The 27,399-nt window shown below is 38.9% G+C and overlaps 3 protein-coding genes across 4 annotated transcripts in view; 2 read left to right on the top strand and 1 right to left on the bottom strand.

Annotated features, from left to right (window-relative positions):
• The first annotated feature begins 1,366 nt into the window (after positions 1-1,366).
• On the top strand, positions 1,367-8,105 carry LOC115922543 (ileal sodium/bile acid cotransporter-like). The gene is made up of 4 exons (XM_030981562.1): positions 1,367-1,843; positions 5,885-6,078; positions 6,696-6,900; positions 7,401-8,105. The coding sequence occupies exons 1-4, from the start codon at positions 1,517-1,519 to the stop codon at positions 8,103-8,105; spliced, it is 1,431 nt and encodes a 476-aa protein (XP_030837422.1). The 5' UTR covers positions 1,367-1,516.
• A 3,095-nt stretch (positions 8,106-11,200) lies between these two features.
• On the bottom strand, positions 11,201-16,287 carry LOC583925 (signal peptidase complex subunit 1). 2 transcript variants are annotated; one of them, XM_011671070.2, is made up of 5 exons: positions 16,132-16,287; positions 14,708-14,767; positions 14,327-14,413; positions 13,022-13,161; positions 11,201-12,867 (listed from the first exon to the last, which is right to left on the bottom strand). In XM_011671070.2, the coding sequence occupies exons 1-5, from the start codon at positions 16,162-16,164 to the stop codon at positions 12,864-12,866; spliced, it is 324 nt and encodes a 107-aa protein (XP_011669372.1). In that variant the 5' UTR covers positions 16,165-16,287; the 3' UTR covers positions 11,201-12,863. The 2 variants fall into 2 exon arrangements, with proteins under 2 accessions (XP_011669372.1, XP_788906.1); XM_783813.5 differs by having other exon boundaries at positions 11,201-13,161.
• Positions 16,288-16,384: 97 nt separating this feature from the next.
• Positions 16,385-27,399, top strand: part of LOC115918523 (ubiquitin carboxyl-terminal hydrolase 48-like) — a 34,804-nt gene continuing 23,789 nt past the window's right edge. The window contains exons 1-7 of the mRNA XM_030981729.1: positions 16,385-16,638; positions 23,270-23,390; positions 23,795-23,854; positions 24,353-24,440; positions 25,062-25,161; positions 25,675-25,732; positions 26,132-26,256. Coding sequence (XP_030837589.1) covers positions 16,508-16,638; positions 23,270-23,390; positions 23,795-23,854; positions 24,353-24,440; positions 25,062-25,161; positions 25,675-25,732; positions 26,132-26,256 — 683 coding nt within the window. The 5' untranslated portion in view covers positions 16,385-16,507. The remainder of the gene's footprint in view (positions 16,639-23,269; positions 23,391-23,794; positions 23,855-24,352; positions 24,441-25,061; positions 25,162-25,674; positions 25,733-26,131; positions 26,257-27,399) is intronic.

Genomic DNA, 27,399 nt, shown 5'->3' with positions numbered 1-27,399 from the left:
CCATTTTAATTGATTTGAAATTCACATTTTGGCATTTAATACGGTGCAATTAATTAGATCGTGCAAAATGCATGATCGAACAACTTGAGGAGAAAATAACATTATTTGTAATAAGTTTCATTTGGATTTCTAATTTAAAACCACTTTTCTTCATGTACATCATGATGCCAGGACAAGCATAGGGAGCAAGAATAGCTAGAAGCGGCGTAGATAGTGTGTATGTGTGTGTGTGTGTGTGTGTGTGGGGGGGGGGTAGCGTGTACAGTATTCATCCCCAGGTTTCAGGGGTGCGCGCGCGCGTGCATGTGTGTATGTGCATGCATAAGATATATTGTATTTTCATTAATCATCCCCACAATAATATTGGGGACCTGTCTACGTCACTGTAACCGAGATACAAGGAATAAAATGTTCACTAAAATGTAAATAAAACGTTTAACTTACAATCGAACCACATGCAACAGAAGAAACCACCTCTTTTAATGTACAATGTATGCGTGTCCAACATTTTTGATAACTATACAACCAAGCGACCTACATGTAGCAAATAATCAATTACTAGCTCTTCAAGATAACAGACGTTAACATCGATATAACAATTGAAATAATATTTGGGTTCACATAATTTTTGTCTGGAGTAACTGACATTAATTCTTTTATGTTCAAATGATAGTTGAGTGAAGAGACTGGAGAGCATGTCAAGCAGAGAGATCGAAAATTCAGATATGTGTGTGGTAGTGTGCGGAGATGTGAAAAAAAAATCAGGGAATCATTTTGATGAAATTTTGAGGAAAAATGAACAAAAATTCGTTCATTTTGAAAAGATATACTGTTTGTCATGATTTAGGATATATAAAAACAATTATGAATAACTGGTACCCATGTCTTTTGAGATACCCCACCCCTTCTCCATGTTAATTTTCATGAACGGTCATTCACAAGTTTGAAAACAAATACCGTACACAGCATGCGTCTGATCTAAAATCACTGTCTGAAGCTTATCAAAGTTTCGCAGAAGTTCAGGGTAATAGCTAGAACATTTCGAAGTGGGGGGGGGGGGGGGGTGCAAAACAGGGAGGGGTTAACACCCCTCTGATCTACCGAGGGCCCTAGTATGAGTGCTGAGCACATGCGCGAACTTTGCCCAATCAAAATTCATCCTATATACAGTTCATGGCCAGTGAAGCATTGTTTGCACAACTATACAGTTGTCAATGATGTCATTGCCATTTCGTATTGAGGTTGGATTTTGGGTTAATGGGTTTGCTCGGTTATTTCTGTCGGGTGTACCGCTCTGCTTTGGGATTTAAACAAGTAACTGGAACAAGATTCGCCAATTGGCATCTCCTCTAAAGTATATACCAGTTTAGATGTCCCTAATTTGGTACTTTGGCAAAGATAATCTTCGAGTAATCTGAATCTAAGCAAACTTAGATCAGAAGGTTTACTACAGTTTGTTTTAAGGCGAAGTATCTGCTTTCTGGAAATAAAGACTTAAAGTTAAAAAATTGACATCATGGAGACAGCATTGCAGACCCAGGCCCCTGGAACTATACCCATGGATGGATTCAACACATCGACGCTGTCGGGATCAGCAGCGGTGTTTCTATCGTCGATATCGACATCGACAACAGCTATGATGATGTCCGACATCGTAGAAACCACCGAGTTCGGAATTATGAACGGTACGGAAGACTTTATGAACGGTACAACCGTGGGATACTCGGAGCCACATTATCTGACTGTTTTGAAGACATTTCAGAAGTGGCTCCTTACTGTGGCATTGGTCTGCATCATGCTATCAATGGGGGCTGTGATCACGGCGAAGGATTTCAAAGAAACGGTGAGCAATTCAGTCAACTTCTGCGGCGTATGCAGGGGTAACAAATTGGCGGGGGGGGGGGGGGTTCTATGACACTTGCCCCGTTGACAATTACGCAGCTATCCTTATCCTACAATAACCGAATTCCTAACTTCAGCCCTTGGGCAGATCCATAATTTGTAAAGGGAGAGATATAAGGGGCACCATTAAAATTAAGGGGCAACTTCTATTTAAGGTATGTCATTTTGGTTTCAAAGTATGGTGGGGGGGGGGGGGGTACAAGTACAGGCCGGTTGCCCAAACCCGCCACTGCTTAAAACTATCATAAGACAAATTAAAACCCTAACCCGAATCCTGAATCTTTGACGATACTAAGCAGGGTTCAGATGTCCAAGTATTTGGACAACCCAGGAGACCCATGCCCCTTTTGGTTCACTAAATTAAAAAGAATGTAATCTTAGTAAAGAGATTCATTTTCAAATCATCTTCAAGGATGACAGTATATGTGCCCCATGGCCTTTCGCCCCATCTTTAAAATCTTGAATTAGCTCCCGCAATTTCAATACACGTGTTACCCCGGGGTAAAAAACAGTAAATTGAAATCCCGAAAGCTTGCATGTATACATTGTACTTAGTACGGCAATTAACACTAATTTATGCGGTTTACGCCTCTATTATGTGAAGAAGATACGAACAGTTAGGTAATTGTTTATAGTAGAAGATATGATGTTCTGGGACGGAGATTATTCAAAGTTGACCATGTTTGTACTATAAAGGCCTACCATACATTTCAACAGGGTTCTTTATTCTCATTTGAGTCAATTTTGATTAATTGATTAATTGGATATAATTATCGTCACTAGGTGTTTCCCTATTCAAGAAGCATCCATTCATTTCCATAAAATTAGTTTTAAAAGGTATTGAAACAAATAGGAAACTCTAGTAAAGGTAAATCTGTAAGATTAAAAAGGAAACAAATAAACATACAGATGGTCAAACAAAGGATAACAAAAAAGCCACTGATTTTCAGTAACCTTTGATTAATTCGTTTGATTACGCAAAACCTCATTATACACAGCTGTTTCAGTTTATAAAACAATTAACCATTTCAGAAGTACACTCTTCTTGCCACCAAGTTTACTGCAAATGCGCATGCGATCAGGCCTCGAGATAAATAAATCTTTAGCTAACCTCAACTTTAAGAACCTACTTGACAGGAATCAGTTTCCTTTCGACGATCCTCGAGCACTAGTCTGCCGGATTTCTGAATTCCTCTGTCTATCTACGTTTTTGTTTTTGTTCTTTGCCTGGAAATTGGTGGTGTTGGTGGACGGATGAAATGCGTGGATATGGTGAGGGTATATGGGAGAGGGTTGCATCATCTTCTATTCATCCTCTTCACTTTCCCTTCCTTTATCTCCTTATCTCTTTTTTTCTCTCTCTCTCTTTCTCTCTTTCTCTCTCTCCCTCTCTCTCCATTTCTCTCTCTATCTCTCGTTATCTCTCTCTCTCTTTCTCTCTCTCTCTCTCTCTCTCTCTCTCTCTCTCTTATGCGATTGGAAGGGGAGGGGGACTGGTCACATACCCACGCCCATTTATCTATATCACTATTCCAATGCACATTTAAAACGGATATGGATTCAAAGTTCATGTGGGTAAACTTTGGATTACACTTTGATAAACCACTTTACAGAGTCGATTCGAATTCGCGATAGAAAGAATTTAATAAGAAATTCAAGGTCTGAATATCAATTAGCATGTGCATCAGTAGTCAGTGTGTGATATACCATATAAAGTCAATACCTACCAAACAGAGAAATTATCCTGCAAATTCACTATCCTTTCACTTTCCTGACTATATTGAACAGGAAAACAAAGGTTTTATGTTCCTTTTCCTTCATGGGGTCAATGCAACGGTCATCCTTTCATTATGAGTTCAACTTACAGCTTTCAACTCTCAACCTGTTTGCAATCCCACGCTGCGCATAATTTTTTTTCTCAGATAGAGAATTGGCATGCACTGTGTGACGGATATATAATATGAGGGGGGCAGCTAGAGGCATCCCAAGTACACAAGAACAAATAAGCCCCCCCCCCCCCGCCCTCTCGGATCCCTCTTTAATATTTTTCTCTCTGAGAGCACCACAATGCAAAGTGTGATATGTTTATACCTCTTGCTCTTAATAATACCCCCCCCCCCCCACCTCCGCGCAGATTGACCCTATCCCCCTGACCAAATTCCTTGATCCACCCCTGGTATTTGTCCCAAGAGTAGTGAGTTGGATGCATGCTGAGACGCCAGACTTTATTTTTCAACAACGAGGGATCTCGTCTCATCGTTATTTACTACCCTATTTCTTTAAATAAATGGAAAGAAAAGACAGAATGGATTTTTTGTTTAAAGTGAAGGAGAGAAAAAATAACTAAAACTTGACTGTATGTAGATGAGATATGAAGCTAGATGTACTTATGTTTAGTACAATTACTTATGGTATCAATAAGAGTTCAGTGTAAACAAAAATCAAAATTATTTGTTATCAATTACTTTAAATCTACCCAATAGAGAACATAATGTGCATATCAAATGGCCTGTGACTGTACTCTCCTACACATCGTTCTACCAAGTGAACAGAGTGTATTTCCTAAACCTGAGAATGCATCGAGAGCAGAGGAGGGCCGGGGAGGGGGGGGGGGGGGGCGCCGAGTGCCACCTGCCCACCGCCTCCTCCGCAAATAAAGTTCATAATTCGAAACATTAAGACTAGCTAGGCGTATGTTAATTGTAGAACTATATCACGGACTTGTCTTATCTAAACTTGACATTAATTATTCTAGTATTACTGATAAAGTTCAGGGGCATAAGTCAACTAAAACATGTGAATGTTTGTGTTGACATTAAAAAAGATCTCCGTCAACATGAAAGCGCTAATACTTACCTTTTGCGTGACTTGCAAGCACAATGTCTTTAAAAAAAGATCTAGATACACATAAATTTTAAAGTGAAGAATGTCGGAACAGATGTTCTAAATGTCAATAACAATTTCCCATAATCAGTTGAAGGTCATCATGCAGGTCACCTTTGTTATTCTCTTCCATTTCTTAGCCCTTTGTGTGGTTAAAATGTCGTTTAAATCAGTGAAAATATCTGAATTTACGAGAAGAATGTTTTCGTCTATTCATATGGGACTAAATTAAATTTGTCAATACCTATTGTGCCTCTAGCTTGATAAAAACTAACTAAGATTTTGGAGGATCAAGGCATTCTGTCGAATATTCGATCACTTCTCGTTGTTTTAAAAGATGAGCTGGATTATTTTGTTTCATCTCCAAATGCTCGCTGTTTCAATTTCCATCTGATGTAGCATTGATCTAGTTTTCATTTTTATCACCATCATCATCGTCATCACATCCTCTTCCGCTTCCTCTTCCTCCTCCTCCTCCTTCTCCTCCTCATCCTATTCATCATCATCATCATCATCATCATCCTCATCATCATCATTATTATCATCACCATCATCATGATCGTCATTCTCATCATCATCATCATCAGTTATTTTACTAGTGATGTAAGAAGTACTCATATATTTACACGTAATAATTAAAAGGGCGTGTTAGTGATGAATTAGGAGTGTGGTATAGGGGGGGACAGGAAACAAGTTAAACCCCCTCCAATGATCATATTTGATGTTAGGTGATTTTAAATGACACATTTAAAATGTTGTTGGCAATACATATAAGCTTTTGTAAAGAATATACTCAAACACGAACTATAATATAACAAGAATAAAGGAGAATTGGCAATCGTTAAGAATGTAAAGTCAATTACAAAATAAAGAGAATGATATTCTAACAGGCTTTTCGTATGGCAATTGGCCAATCGGAGTATTCAATTGTGATAGGCTACTTATTACTACAAAATACATATATGAAAAGGATTCCCGAGACAGATGAGTTAAAAAAATATTATTTCAGGAGTTATAATTGGGAAGTTTGAAGATGGCGATGGGGGAATAAGTATACATCAATATTACAATAAACATTTTGCTTTTTTTTTCTTTCTAGTTTCGTCACCCAATTGGCTTCGTGATCGGGTTTCTGTCCCAGTTCATTACCATGCCTCTTATATGCTTCCTGACCGCCCTCGCTCTCGGGCTCGAGACCCCCTTCGCTCTCGGTTTGCTCATCATCGGGTGCTGCCCCGGCGGGACGGTGTCGAACCTCTTCACGTTCTGGACTAATGGCGACGTCTGTCTTAGGTACGATCACGGGATGTTCAAGTCGACGACGCTACTGCTGACGATGCTGATGATGCTATGGTTATGGTGATGATGGTGGTGGTGATGATGATGATTATGATCATGATTATGATATACATGTACTTAATGATAAAGGTGATAATAATGGCGATTATAAGGGGTAATCCGGGCAGTCAATGTCACATATAGTGATAATGATAATGATAATGTAATGGTGATGATGACGATGATGATGGAGATGAGATTATGATAATAATGTTGATGGAAATAATGATGATGATTATGATCATGATTATGATATACATGTACTTAATGATAAAGGTGATAATAATGGCGATTATAAGGGGTAATCCGGGCAGTAATGATTATGATTACAATGTCACATATAGTGATAATGATAATGATAATGTAATGGTGATGATGACGATGATGATGGAGATGAGATTATGATAATAATGTTAATGGAAATAATGATGATGATGATGATGATGATGATGATGATGCTGCTGCTGAGGATAATGATGATAACATTGAAGATGAAAGTGATGATGTGATATTTCCAATAGCGATCTTGTCCCAATATCTTTCTCACATGTTGTTTTCTTCGCGTCAACCAGTGTGTGTATGACGTCGGTATCGTGCGTGGCTGCGATCGGGATGATGCCGCTCAACCTCCTCATCTACTCTCGACGATGGACGTCGGAGCAGACCAAAGTCCCATTCATGAACATCTTCACCACCCTCGTCACCATCATCGTCCCCGCCATCGCTGGCATGATCGTCAGAAGATACAACGTGAAATGGGCTAGTAGAGTCTCACAGGTAGGAAAATAGAGAAGGTCCACCAGCGTCGATCAGACATCAATAAGCGTATAATATTTCAAGCACAAGCACTATAATCTACATTTGCCACTCTCTTCCACGGTGACTCCTGTTGAAGTAAATGGGTATTCCCATCAGTATATGAAGATTTGTTGTTGATCGAATGCCTTATCAGGGTTACTTGGCTCGACCTGGGAAAAAATAACCTTGTAAAAATACATAAAAACATTATAGTATCAAGCGCTACATGTAAACATAACTGTCATTTATTGTCAAATGTATTACATACAAAATAGGAAGGCCTTTACTTTAACGGGCGTCAATTTCGAAATAACTTGTTCAAGTGGTCATGTTATTCCGTTGGCCGACATAGGGCTAAAGAAAATTTCGGAACCTCGAGTTCTTTTCATTGGTTAATAAAGGGCTTACGGGGCTGTTATTTGTATATTCCAGAGATATCATTATTATCATTTTTTGTCTATAACCCTTAATGGCTCTAGTTCGGAAGCATCATGGGGCTTGCGACGATCCCCGTCTCGATCTCCCTGATCGGCATCATCAACCCGGGTATGTTCTCTGCCAGCTGGAAGATCTGGACTTCGACCACAATTCTCCCCTTCGTGGGCTACTTCTTCGGATACGGCGTTGGACGGATCTGCCGACAACCCACCTCCAAATGCAGGACCATCGGCTTCGAGACCGGGATACAGAATTCGGCGCTGGCCGTCACGATCATGCTCCTGACTTTCGCCGACTCGGACCTGCTTTACGACATGTTGACTGTTCCGTGCTTCTACGGTATCATCAGTTTCGTCGATTTCCTTTTCTACGTCGCGTTCTTCCGTGCCAGGATGCACTATCGACGACGCAATGCACCGACAAAGATGGACGAAGACGAAGGCGAAGGAGGAGACACTGATAAGGATGAGGTGAATGAGAAGGGGAAAGATATCGACCAGGATTGCTACCATGGCAACGGCATCCAGATCAAATACCAGCCAATACCTGATGACGTCACTGGCACGTTGACAGCTAACGGAGAAAAACAGCCAAACAAAGATTCGGATAAAAAGAACAATGAAATCAAAATAACTATAAATGGGGATTACCAGCTTCTTAAATCAGATGACACCACTCATGACGAAAGAAACATGAAGATAATTGAGAATCCTATTGTTGATACAGATGTTGTTCCTGCTGTATAAAGCTGTGCTCAGAATATTTTTTAGTTTTAAGATTTAACGGACACGTTTTGTTAAATACTTATTTTAAGCTCCTCAAGAAATGGTCACGTGGTACATGATGTAGAAAATGAATGCGAGAAACCCCAAGCCCCCGAACCCCCAAAGTGCCCTAAAAAGGCTTCCTGGTCATTGACGGGGGGGGGGGGTTCTGATGTGATAGAGGGTAATTGGAGGGGATAGGGAGAATATATACATGTTATATCATATTCTTTTGATGATGATATATTTTATTATTCAAGTTTTACTTATATAGTATTAAACGTTCATTTCGATTGTTTTTATCAAATTTGTACTCAACAACCTGAATATCATAGTATATATATATATATGTGTTTTTTTTTTTGTATAATGTTTTCTTTTTCTGTTTTACTGTTTCTACCTGATATCTTTTTCTTCCTAATGTTATATTAATTACGTACTTGTTTAGGGGTCAACGTTTAACAAGGCTAAATGCTCTTTTTTTGTTGACCCCTCATTCGACATAAATTTGCTTTCTTAACTAGTTTCCTTATTAATTTTATTGTATTCATATTATCTGTAATGTTACCCTTGTACCTGTATTTATATATTTAATTTTTTTAATACTCTGTATGTATTGTATATGTTTTTTTTATGAAGAATGAAATAAATACCATACCATACCATACCATACCATCTTACTCTCATTCTCTCTCTCTCTCTCTCTCTCTCTCTCTCTCTTTCTCTCTCTATCTTGTTCTCCCTCCCACTCCTCTCCCTCACACTCCCTACCCTCGCTCCCTCTTTCCACATCTTTCCCTACTTTTCTTTCTGTTTTTGCCATTCGACTATTCTTCCTTCTCTTCATCAATATTATTGTACCTTTACTCATGTAGGTATAAGCTAGGTAGCTATGGGAGCGCACGCACGCATCATTCGCTCAGCCCCAAAATTTAAAAAAAAATGAGAGGAAAGAAAAGAAAGATGTATTATTATGTGTAGGGATCATCGGATTATGATAAACAGTTTGCTTTCATGAGTACAAAGAGTTAATCATTAGGAATGGTGACGCGATTAGTTGATGAGAGGATAGAGCATACCATGAAGGTACAATCATAACGATAAAGGGAGATATACAGTTAACAACTAAATTATTCATAACCCATGTCAATTTTATGTTTTTGTGTTTTTCGTAACTCAATAATGCAAAGTTGACTGGTTGACTTAGGGCCCTTGTTGAATACCTTTAAATGTAAGCTTTAATGTGTTATATTCTCATGAAACATAATTATATCAGAACAATCGCTTTTCCATATACTTATAAAATTGCAAAACTTGGTAAGGGAATGATTAATTTAGTTGTTAACTTAAGTCTGATGGTAACCTTACGTATTTGATGTCTCGAATGCATTATCTGATAATGTTACAAAGTACATTTTCTTATCTACTCTGAAGTATTCTGAGTGTCTAAAATCTAATCTGAAGTACTAACTATGACGGGAGTCCAAAACGAACCCTTTTCACAATAGGTAAACAATACTTTATTGGAAGTTAGTTGACCTTGTCCTTGAGTCCTTGAACGTATAACCAATTAGGTACGTCATTAACTTGATAGTGAGGATCGAGTGGGTCTATTATCTGGCAGGAGTAATGTTGTGAATAAGGAAACCATAAAGTGAGTATCGTTCATCACGGCTTTACTTGAAGGTGTAGAGTCATATTTTTGAAGAAAGTGCAAATGTTGTAAAAATTGTAACTTCATGTTTTCTTCCTGTATAGGTATTGATAAAGTATTGATAAATTATTGATGAATTTAAATGTTGATGTTATCATCACATACCAGTATCAAAGTGAGTGGAATATTAAGAAAGGACCCCTCGCACATTATAACTACTCCGCTCGGTCGCTTTGCCCCCCCCTACAAGATTCTACCTTGTAATTTTTGTAAGACCCATGTCCAGTGCCTCCGACCCTCAATTGCGGACTGGACCCAAACTACGCGCTATATGCTACTAATGTTTATTTACAATAACGTTATGCAAGTATTATGATAATGTATAGTATATTCATGTATACTGATTCGTATACAATTGATTAAGGGTATATTTGTTTATGCCGTATATCTTGTCTTACTGAACTACATATTTGTTTTATCCCTGTGTTGTAATATCACTATGCAAAAATAAATCACTTTTGATATACTGCCATTATCACAGCACGAAATTACCTCTGTTGTCATTATTTACTTATTAAACGTTAGAAAAATAATTGAAAGAGAATTCCACCTTGATACTAAATCACCAATGCACTACAGCTACGTGCGCCCTCTATATAGCAAACCATGCCATACCGGTGACCATTAGTCCCCCATGATGATCCCTTTTTCTTATGTTAATTGAGAGCTGATTTGATGAGATAACCCCCTGTCGGTGACCATGCCGGGAGGTCTAATCCCTCCTGGCCAAACTAGTGCAAAGGGGCTTCAAATTGGTTTTAAGTAGAAGAAGAAAAATAAGAAAAACAAGTCAGAGAAAGCTTGATGTAAAAACCGATTAAAAATATGAAAGTTGACAAACTGGGAACTCCGTGAGGTATCTTGCGAGTTCCCTCCCATTTACCCTGTATAAAAAAAACGTTAAAAAATTATATATTCCTTTCAGACATTTTCAAACACACACCCACAGTATCCACACCTATCTTTGTCACTGGTGCTATCTCACTCATACTATCTCCTCAAAACTTCTTCCTATCCCATTTGAACATTCGAACTGAAATAATATTGAAAGTTTATTTATGGGGTGTATTGGATCATCTTCGCTTGTCGCTTTCTGGCCTTCTCTCTCCAACTCCCTCTCCCTATTCCATTTCCACGCTCTCTCTTCCTCCTTTATCCCTCCCTTCCTCTCTTTCTCACTTGCTTCCTGTCTTTTTAGTAACCTCCCTCTCTCTCTCCCATTCCCTTCCCTCTCCCTCTTTTTCCCTTTTCACACTCATGATTGCACTTTGATTAATACAACTATTTAATCCATTTTGGGGGAAGTTTCAATCATTCATTCAATGTTCCTCTCAAAGAGCAATCAATGAAACCATCCGCAAAATACACAATAGACATTCATTTATATACATGTACGTTCAGATGATCTGTGAGATTGAGGGTTGCATGGTGGTGTGTATACATTCACAAGTTCATGGTTTCACCATCTGGGTAGTCCTGACAGAGAGTGTGGGGTTTTTATTATTATCTTTTAAAAATCTTCTTTCAAACCCAACAGTCCTTTATAGGACTATAACCCTCATGGCGAAACCACAAACTTACAAATCTAAATAAGTTCATATGCCTAAAAATGCACGTTTTATTACCAATGGAAGTAAATTAGCTGATTCAATGTCAAGGTTACTCGCCCAAAGACCATTGTGTAACATCTCCATTGTAAAAAATAGCATATTAACGCATATCCACAATTTACTTGCCAATTTGCATTCAATTAAACTTATAGCTATTGATAAATTAATGGCCTTGATCAATAACTTTTGCTTGTGTAACCATAACGGCAAACTTGTTCATCTTTCTGCACTGATGGTCCATAATCTTATAGACACATGAAATTTATTTCCATCATTCAGTATTTCAAACAACCAAACTCCCAGGCACCAAGAATAAAGAAATTCATGAATATTCCATTCTCAATTTAACAAATATTTTAATTGATAAATTTAGCTTATTGAGATATAAGTGCAAGAAATTTGGTACACACTACACAGTATTAAATCTTTAAGTCGTGTAACTAAGGAATGAAATAAACTTTATATACATGTACCAAAACAAATGAAGATGTCAGTAACAAGATTTCCAATCATTGACAAATTTTATCTAATTTGTCTTTTGAATATTTGTGGACGAGGAAAAAAGGAAATAAATGTACATGGTATACACTAAATAATTTAACCCAAAACAAGAAACATCAAAGACAGACACAACTAGAGTCAAACAAATAATATTCATCATAAGAACGTACAAGCAACATACCAAAAAGGACACAAAAAAGAAAAAAATTAGAATAGAAAAACAAACTATGAGCTCCTGATTTTTTCTCCAAAATGGATAATGATTTCTTAGACACACAATGTACAATGTACAAGGGTGATCAGTACACTATTGTATTGCATATTATCCAGTGCTACCGTGTATGTGTCAAAGAATAACATCAAAGTATTTTAAACTGTGTCAGAATAAAGACATACTTTCATAGCATTGTCAGTGTGCTACATTGATAAATTCTCAAGGGGGTAAAAGAGACAATGATCAAACAATCACCGAAACAACATTGACAAAAAAGTGCTCACAATTACATTAAAAGTAACTGCCCTAAAACAAGTAGTTTTATCAACCATACTTATGCAATGAAATTGGGTGCACGAGACAGAATCCCTGTAGATTTCTATTTTCATACATCAAATCAGGGCCATATCTTATAAACAATTGCCATTATCCAAATTAAGTTATGTCCAAAATAAATTGCAAGAAAAATTTCCACAAGTTATGGGAAAAAAAGAAGAAGAAGAAGGAAGAATAGGTGCCAGTGGCCTATGAAGAAGAGACTATGACTGTTAACTCTTTATATGTGGCACAAATAATCTTCCAATGCCACAATGGCATTTAAAGATCTAACTTGTCTAAAAAGAACTGAAATACTTTTGACTAGCCTAAAGAGAAACAAAAGATAGAATAATGGGAACATTTAATGAAACGTTGTGACAAATCTATCTGGATTTGTCCTTCCATTGTGGCACAGGTAGATTACTTGTGAGGCATTGAGTTAACTTGTCTAAATAGAAACTGAAATACTTTTGACTAGCCTAAAGAGAAACAAAAGATTGAATAAATGGGAATATTTAATGAAATGTTGAGACAAATCTATCTGGATTTGTCCTTCCTCTTCCCTGACTTCCTTGCTGATTGTGTCGTAGTTTCTGCTGGCGGCGCGATGGTTGCTTGTTGTTGAGGCTTCTGCCATGCGACTGGATTTCTCCTGTACATAGGCCAGGGTGGTAAGGTCAACTGAAAGACACAACAAAGACGCGACAAAGACATAATTATGGATCGACTCTGGGATGGTTCTACGACACATGCTCCACCAACAATTCCTCCCAGGTCAATATCCTATACATGTACTACCAGTAACTAAATTTTGAACTTAAAGACCGTCAATACTACTGAGCCAGAAGGGATTGGACCACACAGAGAGGTCACTGACAGGTGGCTATCTCATTAACTCAGCTCTCAACTAACATAAGAAAAAGAGGATCATAGGGGACCAACAGGCACCGATTGGGGAAGTTTTCTATATAGAGGGAGCAAGTAGCTACAAGTAGGACAGTGGGGCTTTAAACCTAACCGTAACCATAATCCTAAACCAAACCTAAAACCTAATTGAAACCCTAACCCTAACCCTTTATCTTTGACAATACAACACGTAATTGTTGTCAGTAGGTCACAGCACATTTGGGGCTAAAACAAAACTTAAGATTGAGCAGAACTTGTTCATGGTGTGTGAAGCGATTCTAAATTATCTGATATCTAAAATCTTCTTCTTCTTCTTATATTCCATTAGAGTTGGATAGCAGCAGCTGCAAGTAAATCAGAATGTTTGCTTACTTACAAGCACACATGTGCTTTCTTAGCAGTCAGGTAAAACAAACTATCAGACCAGACCAAACCAATAAGTTTATTATGTGCCATAGAGGAGAGAGCATGGGCCACAAATCAAATTTGGAATGTGTCTCACAATGAAAATTAACTGTAGAGCAATTAAAAGTGATGAGAAAAATTTGGGGAGAATGACACCTACAGATAATGTAATGAACATCTGATTTATAACAAATTCCAAAAAAATTACAACATTCAAATTTTTAAATCTGATTTTCTAAAATAATTCATGGATATAATACTCTGCTTTCATTAAATCCAACTTGTGTCACAGTGAACTTCTTCTGTGAATAATTTGTCTGTTGCAGATTAGCATGAAACACATGAACATGGACCTATTTCACAAAGCCTTTTTTCAATGACAAATGACAAAAAAAATCAGTGACAAATAAGCTGATAACCTATCAGAAGCAAGGATTTCAGTAGCTTATAACAAAAACTGTCATTTGTCACCGATGACAATTTTTGTGAAACGCCCCCTTGATGTGGAATATTTGAAGAATTGTTTGGTACTTACTATACAGGAAAGAACAAAGCCAGCACCAAGTATGTACACAGTCTGGACAAACTGCTCACAGACATAACCCCAGACGAACCCTACAACCTGAAAATGAATACAAGTTAAAAAGTAGCTCTTTATATGTGTATGAATAAACGGGACACATTGCACCGATTCACAAAGAAGATTCCTAGTTCTTTACTTTTCATTTTATTTCATTTTATTTCAAATCACTTGACAGTATGAACCTTTAAACTTTGTGTCACTTAAAAAAATAATAAGAATGTGAAGCCCTTACTTTTCTTAGATTGATTAACATTAGATGACTGATCCACGTAAACGTAGATGAGACTCATCATTCCACAAAAACTTTAACAAATCTCAATGAAAATGACTTACCCCAAAGAGCATGATTATTGCCTGAAATATCTGCTCCGCTAGCTTCTGTCCTGTATAATCCTGGCGAGAAATAGAATTAAAACAGAAAAGGAAAGTATTAATCATGCTAATATGTATTTCTGAAAAATCTGAAAAACGATAAACGGTTAAGAGATAAAATTGCTGAATGTCATTATCAGACAATTGAGGGCGCTAAATCTAGTAATCTCTTTCTAGATTGTCAATAGAGACACATGGCCCATACAGCAGACTCTTTCATATTCAGAAGGCTGAGCTGTGACTGGCTGTCTATTTGCCAGAAAGTTTTATCAAGGTTTTTTGTAGCCTATTTGGGAGACAGTCTTGCGTTTAGGAAACAAAATTTACTTTCTTTACATTTGTTGCAGATGAAAAACTTTGGGCCAACTTGAACATGTGAATTCTATATTTCTTAAGAAAGATCTCCTCTTTTTACTGCCTGCTATACATTTTTAAATTTATGATCCATACACAAAACAAATTCTTGGGGCCTTTTCTCAAAAAACTGTTCCGAGTCTTAACTTCTTGGACATCCCGTTGAAACATGCATTGTATAACTTGTAGTCAACTGCTTGAGAAGTAGATCTATGATGGTTTTGAGAAACTGGCCCAGGACCTTAGCATGCAACGGAAGCATGTAAGTACTCGAGGTAGTTCAAAATTACATCTAAGAGGTCAACATCGAGGCATTTGGATTTGGGGGTGTTGGCGTAAGGAGAATTTGCAGTATGGTGGTGTGACCAAAGTTCGCGCGTGACCTAAGTTCGCTATCTCAAAAAAAACAGTAAGATTACGAAAATCTGATATCACCAATGGAAAGAGGAACATAAAATTACCCAGGATTGGGTACGAAATTGTGAAAATATTGACAAAAGATCAGCAAATTTTGCATTATTTTGCGTCCGTTCCGAAATGAATTCCGCTCTGAAATCCTTTGACGTTAAAATTTTCTAGTTGAACTAATCTGTAGTTAAAAACTTTGCCGTCCCTTTGGTAATTGAAATCAATAAATTTGTGTAGAATATGAGAAATCGTAGTTCGAATATCACATTTTGTAATATGTTCTAAAATGTACGCGAACTTTGGTCACCCATTCATAAAAAAATAAAGGGAGGAAAAAAACACAAAACACCACCGTCAATAAAAGTACAATACAGAATGACAAAACAAAGCTAAAAAAACACTGGACTTTTTTTTGCACACTGTTTTATAACACTTACAGATTACTGTACCGTACAATAGACCTAGTCTATGCGTGAATGTAAATCTAAGTCAAATTGAAAAAACACAATTTCCTTTCATCTGCTCATTCAATCATTGTGCTAAAAAGAGTAAAACACAAACTCATATCGCTTCAGGTGGGACCACAGTAAAAGACTAATTCAATTTTTTAAAATCTTCCTTACCATATGGGTTGGTATGCTGTCCAAGAAGCCCATTTTAAAGTCTATGATGACGGTTTCTAGAATACTGGAAATTCTATGAATAATTACTGATCTAGGAAAGCAAATATCACCCTTGATGGTGTTTTTCGTGAAGAATCATAAACATAGATCTACGTGTTCTTCCCGGCAGCAAAATGGTATAGCGTCATCTACGTTCTTATAAAATTTCCAGATCATGAAAAAATGAAAACACTGTGTGTGAATTTTCTCGCGCGAACGAATTCCACTTGTTTGTTGCGAAATCAGCCGTACTGTTGCCGCCGATCTCAGACATAGTTTGGTATGCCAACGTTTTTATCTAAAATTGTTTGTTATTAGGGAGAAAACAGCTATTGAAATGCCAAGCAAATCGGCTTCAGACAAAGAAATTTGGCGATGGACAGAAACAACCTCTCCAGACGAAGTGACGGAGGAGCATGTTCGGGTCGCTTATCGTGTGAATCTCCCAATTTGTTCAACGTCGTGCAGGTAAATGCATTCACACAACATTGTTTGTAAAGAAAACTCAGTCATGTCGCATCATAAACTCAAACTCACTGCTCACTGGTTTAGAAAATGGGTGGGGGCAGTGCAGTGAGACTTAGTAAGAGAGATGTTTTGTGTTGTTAAGCGCTAAGGTGGTACATTAATTTGAAAAATTAAACGGGAGCCGGGTGCTGGTCCGAGAATAAGGATCGTGCGCACAAACGAGGATCGTCTTCGTAAATTTGTAAACATGGACAGCAGGGTAGCGTTTCATGAAACCGTGATAAGTACAAGTTCAACGACATCCCATTGAAACGTGTGTTAAACTTAATACACACGTTTCAATGGGATGTCAGTGAACTTGTACTTATGACGGTTTCGTGAGACGCTGCCCTGAGCTACCAAGTATCACGCATTTCGAGGGTCTGAAAATGCTCTTACGCACGACGCGCACGCTAGATTTTGAAAAAACGTTATACCTTATAAGTTATAGGCCTACGTGTGTTATAGTACCTTCGCACGCGCCGAATCATGAAAATGTCACGCATTGCCGATCTTTAAACTTGGTGTCTCTGGGACAGACGTGTCTGCATTTTCACTGACCATTCTGATTTCCGATCCGGGAGTTGGCGATGCGAAAAACAGGTTCTACAATGATTTTTTTTGATGAATTTTACATTGACCTTTGTAGTTGTAGAGGGGTCTACAGAGAGAGAGTTTCACGTTAATTAAGACTAAAGCGATAAATCCTTGGGCTTGGGAAGATGGACAACCCATAAAACTAGCTCATTCATAGATGGTGAACTGGGGGTATTGTTTTACGCTGAATCCGTTTTCGCATCGCCAGCGCATGGATCGGGAACCTGAAACCAGCAGAGCGCCGAAGAAAACAACTTCATCTTTCCCATCGCTCTCAGCTCACCTCCCCTGCCTGTCACATATTAAGTGCAAACAAACTAACAAAGTAGTTGAATTCCATAAACCATAGTCTGGTGTTTATTCCCCGCACTGGGTATCAAGTCACGCGTATCGCATATACATCGCGCACATGCGATCTGACCTCCTGAGGTCACAGGTGTCACATTTGCATAATCTGATACATATTCATTATCATGACATCCCTCCTTTGCCAGAATGAAACTTTATCCTGGTCTATTTTTATACTATAGTTTCACTGAAAATTCTTGTAATATTTCTTTTGTTCTTGTGTTTCAGCCATATGTGAATTACTGAAATAAACATGCTTTGATGCATTTGCTTTTGTTTCTTCCTTTTTTTTTTTCAAAGAACAACTTCTAACAAACAACAAATTTATCTGGTCGATAAACTTTTCCCAAATGTTTTATCTTCCAAACAACTTTGTTGAACAACATAAAACATAACATGCAATATAATATCTTTCATGCAATATCTTTCATGCATCCAGTCTGTGGTCCAAATAAAAGTTCAACTGTTCACTGGATACTATTTGAGTTCTAGTTTTGAGTTTGTGTAAATCATCTGTTATCTCCAAGCGTTCATACGACTAGCTGAAACTGAAGTTTCTGGAAATACTCTCTTCGATGATTGAATCCATTTTTGAAAACTGATCGATGCTCCAACTCAAACTTGTGTTTTTCGCAACACCTATCACATACAATAAGGGCAGCGTTCGGCGTACACCCTTTTACATTGATTAATGTATGTGTAATATTGAAACATATATATATCAGAACTTATTATTTTAGCACATAACACAACTTCCTCGTACACTTGGTTTCCATGGTGATTTCTCCAACATGTCGATTTCACAACTATGGGCAGCGCAAGGCGTACACCCTTTAAATCATAACTTGGCTTCAACCAATGATTTCCAAACATTTCTCCTTGGCACATGTAGTTTCATATATCACTGTCGCTATTTTACAAAGAGCTCATCCCCACCATATTGATCTGGAATCACACAAAATCATCATATCGCTTAGGGAATCTTCTCTGGCGTTGTGGTCTACTAGCTGCCATAGGAACGTTGGTGTTTGTTGTCTCTGCTTGGGTATCACCATCTTGATGTCTCTGGTCACCGCCTGATGTGTTGCTCGCTGCCTCTGAGTCTGGATCTCTGGTCACCGCCTCAGGAGTACTGGTCTCCGCCTCAGGATTACCGTCCGACCCTTCAGGAATACCGGTCACCGCCTCAGGATTGCCGTCTGTCCTCTCTGGATTGGCAGCTTCGTTATGAGTGTCTCGGGACATGTATCTTTTTACACTTGATACATTCCTATTATACAGGACTCCGTCAGGTGATTTCACAGTTACCATACTTCCTGTTCTTGCTGTCACTGTGTATGGCTGGCTAAAGTATGGCGTGTCTAGTTTCCTCCTTTCATCACGTCTTACTATCACCTTATCTCCTGGCACTATGTCAGAATGTACGGCTCCCCTCTTCAGATCTGCATAGTGTTTTGCACCACTTTTCATTTGGAGGTCCCTGTCTCTGAGTTCCTGATCCTCACTAATGTCCTGAATTTGTGGTAGTTTAGTTCGGATCTTTCTCCCGAACAACACTTCTGCCGGGCTTTTTCCCGTTGTCGAATGAGTACTAGCCCGGTAGACTGCGACGTAAGTCAGCAAGGCCTCTTTCCAATCCTTGCCTTCTGCCTGTGCAATTCTAAGCCTTTTCACTATACTCTGGTTCTGTCTTTCGACCTCGCCGTTGGCTTGGGGCCATTTAGGAGTCACCCGATGGTGGTGAATTCCTGTAATGTTCATGTACTCTGCAAAAACTTCTGAGATGAACTGGGGTCCATTGTCTGAGTATAACGTCACAGGTAACCCATGTCTGCCAAAGATTTCAGCCAGGGCTTTGACTGTTTTCTCTGCAGTGGTTGATTTCATGATTGCATACTCGTAGTATCTGCTATAATAATCAACTACCACAAGTATAGATTCTCCTGTCGGAAGTGGTCCTAGGAAATCAACAGCTACATCCACCCAAGGTCCTGTTGGCAACATAGTACTTCGAATTGGTTCTGGTGGATTACCCCTGCTTGTGATTTGGCAACCATGACACGTCTTGACGAATTTCTCTGCATCTTTCTCACATCCTGGCCACCATACCTTGGTTCTCAAATTCTGTTTGGTGCCAACAATGCCCAGGTGTCCTTCGTGAGCTAATGACACCATCTTTGGCCTCTGTGCCTGTGGAATCACCAATCTGCTACCTCTCAGCACACACTGACCAATTATACAGAGTTCATCCTTGATGGGAATGTATGCTTTATATGGACAATCATCCCATTGTCCACTGTGAATACACTCTCTGATAACTTCGAGTTCAGGATCATGTTCAGATTCTCTTTCGACTTCCTTCGTTGTCACCGCACCTGGCGTTGACTGGACTGCCACAAAACGCACAAAGCTCTCTGCTTCTGTTTCCAACACAGAAGTTTCTCTCGGTTGATCATCCTTCAGCAATCTTGACAATGGATCTGCTATGTTGGACTTTCCTGCGATGTGGACTACCCTGTACTTGTACTGTTGAAGCCTCAGAACCCACCGCTCTATTCTCGCACATGGCTTAGATCTCGGTGAATAAATGACTTCAAGCGGTTTGTGATCAGTCACTAGATCAAACTCTATTCCATACAGGTACGCATGGAATCTTTCACAAGCCCACACAAGTCCAAGGGCTTCTTTCTCCGTCTGAGAGTATCTCCTTTCAACGTTACTTAACGAGCGGCTGGCATATGCTACTATCCTCGGGCCATCAGCATGCACCTGCACCAGCACTGCTCCTAAGCCAACTGGACTGGCATCCGCTATGACTTTTGTCGGTGCATTTAGATCATAGTAGCCCAGGGTCTCTGCACTCATCAAGCTTTCCTTTAGCGACTTAAACGCTTGTCGCTGTTCATGACCAAATTGAAATGGCGTGTCCTTTCTGGTCAGCTTTCTCAGTGGATCTGCCAATGTAGCAAAGTTCGGAATGAACTTTGCGCAGTAGTTGACTAGCCCCAAGAAACTTCTCATCTCAGTTGCAGTCTGGGGTTCACGGGCCTCTGCAATTGCTTTCACCTTGGCCAATCCTGGGTTGAGTCCCTCGCTAGTCAGTCTGTGCCCCATGAAGTCCAACTCAGAGACACCAAACTTACACTTTTCTGCATTTGCAGTAAGTCCTGCGTCCCGCAGTCTGCCAAGCACCTGCTTCAACCTCTTGTCATGCTCTTTCTGGGTCGATGCATGCACAATGATGTCATCTGATATGTTCGCAGCTCCTTCTATCCCAGCTATCACTCTGTGTATCTCATATTGATAAATCTCTGGAGCAGCATTGATTCCGAACAACAGTCTCTTATAGCGGAACAACCCACAATGAGTGACAAAGGTTGTCACCTCTCTAGACTCCGGATGTAACTCCAGTTGGTGGTACCCCCACTTCAGGTCTATTTTCGAAAAGACCTTGCTAATCGACAGCTCCTGTAGGACTTCCTCAATAGTGGGAATGGGGTGACGTTCTCTTATGATTGCTTCGTTCACTCTACGCATATCGATACACAGTCTGATTTCATCATTTCTCTTTGGAACTATGACAACTGGGCTTACCCATGGCGTGGAGCGTTCAACTGGCTCAATGATGTCGAGATCGATCAATTCCGCAATCTTCATCTCAACCTTTTTTCTCAGTCCAAATGGAGTCCTTCGCACAGGCTGGGCCACTGGCTTCACCGTTTCATCCACTGCTAACTGCACCTGTCGACCCTTCAACTTCCCTACTCCTTTGAAGACTGCTTCAAACTCCTGCTTTAAACCTGCATAACTCTGTACCGCATTTACATGTACAATTCCCACCTGGAGCACTCCCAGCTCTCTAGACGTATGTTTGCTCAGTAAAGGTTCTCCCTTTTCTTTGATGACAACAAACTCTGCAGTCGACTTCATCTTGCCAACTTCTACGGTGGCTGTGAAACATCCAATGGTCGTTAATGGTATATGTGATGTGTATGGATAAAGCCTCTTGGTACTCTTAGTAGATTTGCAGATGATTTTGTCCTTCTTCAGTTTCTCCCACAATATCTGATCTATTACATTGCAATCACTTCCCGAATCTACTATCACTGGGACTGTGACACCTCCAATGATTATTGGGACTTTCTCATGATCACCATTCACAGCAAATTGATAGTACCTCTGATCACGGCCACGGCTGTTGTCATCATCACTATCATTTCTGGGTTCACCTTCCACTTGGCGAACTCTATTCTTATACTTCTTTCCATCTCTGGACTTCCCATCTCTGAATTTTCCTCTCGCCTCACTTGTGCTCTTGGCCTTACTTTTGCACATTGTCGCAAAGTGGTTTTGGCCTCCACATTTCCGACAGATCTTTCCTTTGGCTGGACATGATGCATCCTTCCCAAAATGTCCTTTGTTCCCACATCGGTAGCATTCCAAATTCTTTTTTCTGTCATTCTCATACGATACTTGGTTCACTTGAACTTGTCCACCAGCTCTAGGCCTTTCTCTCTCTCTCAATGACATGGAGTTAAATTGACCTTCAACAGCTTCTAGAGCAGCAGCCATGGACAATGCATCATTTAACTTGAGCTCACCTCCTTTCTCCAGCATTCTCCTGCGAAGTTTATCAGCTCTGCAGTACTGAACTACTTGGTCAAGAATTTGGTTTTCTACATCCCCAGCTACGAAATTGCATCCAATAGCAACCTGTCGTAATTTGGTAACAAATTGGGCAACCGTTTCACCATCTTCCTGCTTTGTTTTCCTGAACAAATGTCTTTGAAACGTAGCATTAGGTTTGACAACATAATGAGCATTTAGGGCATCTGTGGCTTTTTGATACTCATTCCTCTCTCCTTTATTGGGAAGTGTTTTGAAAGTCTCCCTTACCACAGGCCCCGCAGTGTACAGCAACAGTGCTCTCCGTTGCGCCTCCTGGGCCGGCGTACATCCGTCCAGAAACAGGCCGCGACTATCGGCGTAGGCTTCGAACTCTTCAAGCCAAGCTTTCCACTTGCCGCTGACAATACTTGCACCACCCGTCGGATCGAAGTGTGGAACTCCTCGAAGCGCTAACAATTCCGCTCCAGCGAATGCCATGTTGAAACTTTTCCAGCTCGTAGCCACAGATTCAACATCCAAGAAACATTAATCCTCGTCGCCAATGTCACATATTAAGTGCAAACAAACTAACAAAGTAGTTGAATTCCATAAACCATAGTCTGGTGTTTATTCCCCGCACTGGGTATCAAGTCACGCGTATCGCATATACATCGCGCACATGCGATCTGACCTCCTGAGGTCACAGGTGTCACATTTGCATAATCTGATACATATTCATTATCATGACACTGCCCACTTTTCCCCCTTTTTTATTTGCCATTCAATGGGGGGGGGGGGGGCACATGCTTGACAAAAGTCTCTGAAATTCGAGACAGTCTCCCATATTGGCAGTGCATCTCGAATTTTATAGGTCTACTCTTTATCTGTAGCCAATAGTATGTGAATAAAGTCTTTTGACGTTGATTAAAGTATACATCCTAGCTGTACACAAATTAATTTTTTTAATGATCTGTACGCTCAAAATCTTATTTCAGATCTACTTGTCATTTATAACTTATCATGTTTCTTTCTTGTCCAGACGAAACTGCAAAGGCAATCCCAACTGCCTGGTGAATCTGGGTGAGAAGGAATGGCTAAAGGAGATCAGAGATGAGCACTGGTATCAGATGGATGACCCCGAAGAAGAAAAGAGAACAAAGGTCAGTGACTATAAAGCAATTGTACTATGTTTTTAGTAATCCAGGGGCCAATCTTAAAGAGAGTTGCTATTTATCCAAATAGCACCTTGCAAGTCCTCCAATCAATCGCAAGTTTCCAGTCCTCTATCACATACATGTGTTACTTATTGATGTGAGCGTATCAGGACAATTGCCCCCTGGGCAATCACAATGTGAGCAATCAATAACTTTGAATATATTATGCACAAAATAGTAAATAGAGTACAGGGAAAATACAGTGTGGGTATTATGTTTACTACCGGTTATTGATGAATGGTGTGTTCAATTATATAATAGAACTCAAGTTATTCATCAGTTAAATTATATAAGTTATATTCCCTGAAGTTTCACAATTTATCTTGTATGCTATTTTGTCCTTTTTTCAGGAGGACTTAGTCGGATTGAAAAATCTTGGCGCAACATGTTATGTCAACACTTTCTTACAGGTAAGCAAATCAGCAAGTACTCGTGCTAAACTTTAAGATACATACAAAAAAAGAAACGAGTTCAACCTGATTTGGCCAAAATTAAATTTCTATCTTGAAAGTTGTGTGTAAAAGGCTTGTAGCCTTTTTTTCAGTGGATCAGCTGTAATAAATTTTCTGGTGTATCAGTGGGGTAACATTTTTAGTAGTAACAGTTAGTGGTCCTGGGGGTGTTTCATAAAGCTGATCGTAAAGTTACGCATGACTTTACGAACAACTTTATGAAACACCCCCCAGCACTCTTTCAGCTTTCTAGAGCTTAAAGCATTCACTGTTTTAGTGAATTTTTTACACTGATATAGAGAATGTTGGAAGTCAGACAGTTTCAACAGGAAGTAATGCATAACAATTGTAAGATTTGATCCTGATGCAGCAGCTGTTGTATGTTGACCATTTTTCCTGATTCAATCTTTTATTCGTGTATGGTTTTCTTTCCTTTCTTTTTAAAATCCTTGTTAGGTTTGGTTTCACAACCGCCAATTTCGAGAAGCCATTTACAAGTGGAGGCCGTTGGATAAAGAATGGGGAAAAGATCAACCGCTTGAGGGTAGGACGGAGTGTTCCATTTCATAGCCCCCCTCCCCCTTTCTTTTAAAGTCCTGATTATATTATAATAAACACAAAAATAGAACATAAGGGTTACAGGCTTGGGAATGGAGTAGAGAGCAACTAGTTTTTGGGAAGTTAAAGTGTTACATTTTGAAATGTTTGTTTGTTCTGAGTATGTGACGTAAATTATTGAAAGAGACGGTATGGAGAGGTACAGGATGAACAAATATAAAAATAAGAAAGGAATAGTTTAAGAGTCAGATTACTTTTCTTGTTCAATCTCATTTGTTTTGTTCTTGGATGATGATAGTGATGACGATTATGTTGATAATGATGGTGATGGTGATGATGAATGATTGTTTAATGATAACAATCTCTTGAAATGAAACCTTACTGCAAGTACTCAAAATCGTCTTTTATCATTATTAGTCTGGTGTTTCAGCTGCACTTCCATAATAATCTCTAAAACCAATGTCAATATGTGGTCACCTACAACTCCTTTTTGTATTGCTACAGTTTAGCAAGAGAATTACTATATAAAATTATTATTTACTTGTTGTTAGTGTTGTTGTTTTTACTTTGTAATTAATGTTTTATTTTATGTTTATTATGATTTCAGATGGAGTGTTGGCTGCCATTCCCGACGAATCTCTACAACCAACTTCAATATGTGGTCACTTACAACTCCTCTTTGCATTGTTACAGTTCAGCAAGAGAAGGTATGCCCGATGAGTCACTGATACATAATAACAATAGTAATGATATTATGTTTTTATTTACCCAGGGTATATAATACCTTGTCAAAGGATGTAAAAACAAAGCAAAGATCATACACTAGACCAGTGCTCCCACCAAAAATAAAATAAAGATGTGTATCAGTGGATCAATAAATACATACTGATAATATATAGAAGGATAAATTATATACAGATAGATAGTAGATTGATCGATATAAAGCTAGCAAGAGTTAGTTGATTGATTGATTTATTGATTAGTTGGTCTAAAGATTCTTAGTTATTGCAAGAAGGTATGAAAATGTTTAGTCAGGATAGTCTGGTAGTAAAATAATTTGTCAATATTTTTTCCTAGGAAACTACTGTTTTTCAAACGGGAGGTTGAGATACTGCCCAAAATTCTCCCACCCCCCCCCCCCATTTCTCTCTTCCCCTTCAAGATTTCATTGAGTGATTGTGTCTGTGAGTCTGAAAGTGTAATTGATGATTATCTTTCAGGTACATTGATCCTTCGAATTTCATCAATTGCCTGGGACTGGACGCAGCTCTACAGCAGGTAATCAAATTTCTTTCACACATTCTTGTTATTTTAACATAGTCCAGATAATTGATATCAATATTCAGTGTTTCTTAGTGAAATTTGCAATCAAAGGTATTTTGTCTATGCTAACACTCGTCAAAAGCCTTTTCAGCAACTAAACGAGGATACTGTGGTGTGGTGTCTTTCGTAGTGGTCATGATTGATTCGTGCAGAGTGGTCACTTAACATATATTTATTTTTAAAGATCAAATATTATCCAGCTGTAATGTATACTCATTTCCTCTGAATGAATTGTTTTTGGTTGTTCAAGCTTGACATTTCTTTTCTAAAATGTAAATGCATCTATAGCAAAGATGGGTTGATTTTATACTTCACAATTAATTCATTTTCATCTCTTCTTGGAACTTGTTTCAGGATGCTCAAGAGTTTAGCAAGCTTCTGATCTCCTTGCTGGAGGGCACACTGAAAGAGCAACCCAATGCTCGGGTTAGGAACGTCATCGAGCAGCAATTCAGCGGACAATATTCATATGTTACAAGGTAAGTCAACAGTGCTGTGACATATGTGGTCTGGAGGGTGTTGCATAAAGCTGTGCATAAAGTTACAAATGACTTTACAATGATTTGAATATGGAGGGCCAAATGGGAAGCCCAAAGTTTTTCCTGACATTTTAACAAAGTGTGACTTTTTTCTCATAATCTCAATTAAATTGTAGCCAAAAATACACTTTGCATTAAAATGTTTTGTTAATAATCATAAGGTTAATCTACATCTGCATATTTCAACTTTAGATTATGCAAATAAAATGATTTGAGAATTCCATTTAGCTCTTCATATTCAAGTCGTACGTAAAGTCATGCATAACTTTATGCACAGCTTTATGAAACACCCCCCTAGTGACATTTTCTCCAGGCTTTATTTCATCAAAGCTTAGGGTTAGGGTTAGTGCTGTAGCCCGGAAGGCTTATCGGGTTCCAACCCGCCGGGTTGAGCATTTCGGGCCGGACCAGTTCCGGGCCGAACTGTAGCCAGAATTGGATCAACTCGGTAACAAAACCCGGCAGTAAAAAAGAGTTTTTAAATAGCTCATTGTTCGTTATCTACTTATCTTTCATCACGATAAAACCGTCAAAAGTAACTGTAAACAAACACAGCATGACGGCTCGATCTTTTACATCTGTTGACCTGTCTTTGCAATAGACACTGCACGCATAGATTTTGTGTTGTGTGTTCAAGTGTGTATATTGATCTCCCTGGCCCTGTCTGCAAGTGATGTGACTGATCAGCTCACTGTACTGACCAATCAGAAAGTTTCCCCCGAGTGGGCGGAGAGTGAAACCAGCATAAATTAAAGTTCAGTGACTGCTGGCACTGTAGAACAGACGATTCATAAATTATGAAGTTTGTTGACCTAGCTGATAGACGATATAGTGAGTGGCAAATTGACATAATGTGTATGAGAGTGTGTATGTGAAAATTTGTTATGCTTGAGGTGGAGGCTGAGCTGAAATGAAGTCGGCAGAGAGTTAAATAAAAGAGTAATTCCATCACCAAAATACTTCCTGACAAGCGGATTTAATTAGCAAACAATACATGTACCTAAGCTGATTTGTCCTCCGAAGAAAAATTATTGGGGTCTATCCTCCCTCTTCTTCCCCTGTCTCTCTCTGCCTTCATTCGTA

The sequence above is a fragment of the Strongylocentrotus purpuratus genome, unplaced genomic scaffold, assembly GCF_000002235.5.
Source record: "Strongylocentrotus purpuratus isolate Spur 01 unplaced genomic scaffold, Spur_5.0 spur5_contig_822, whole genome shotgun sequence".
NCBI lineage: Eukaryota > Metazoa > Echinodermata > Echinoidea > Camarodonta > Strongylocentrotidae > Strongylocentrotus > Strongylocentrotus purpuratus.
This window is presented reverse-complemented; position numbering and strand designations above follow the sequence as displayed.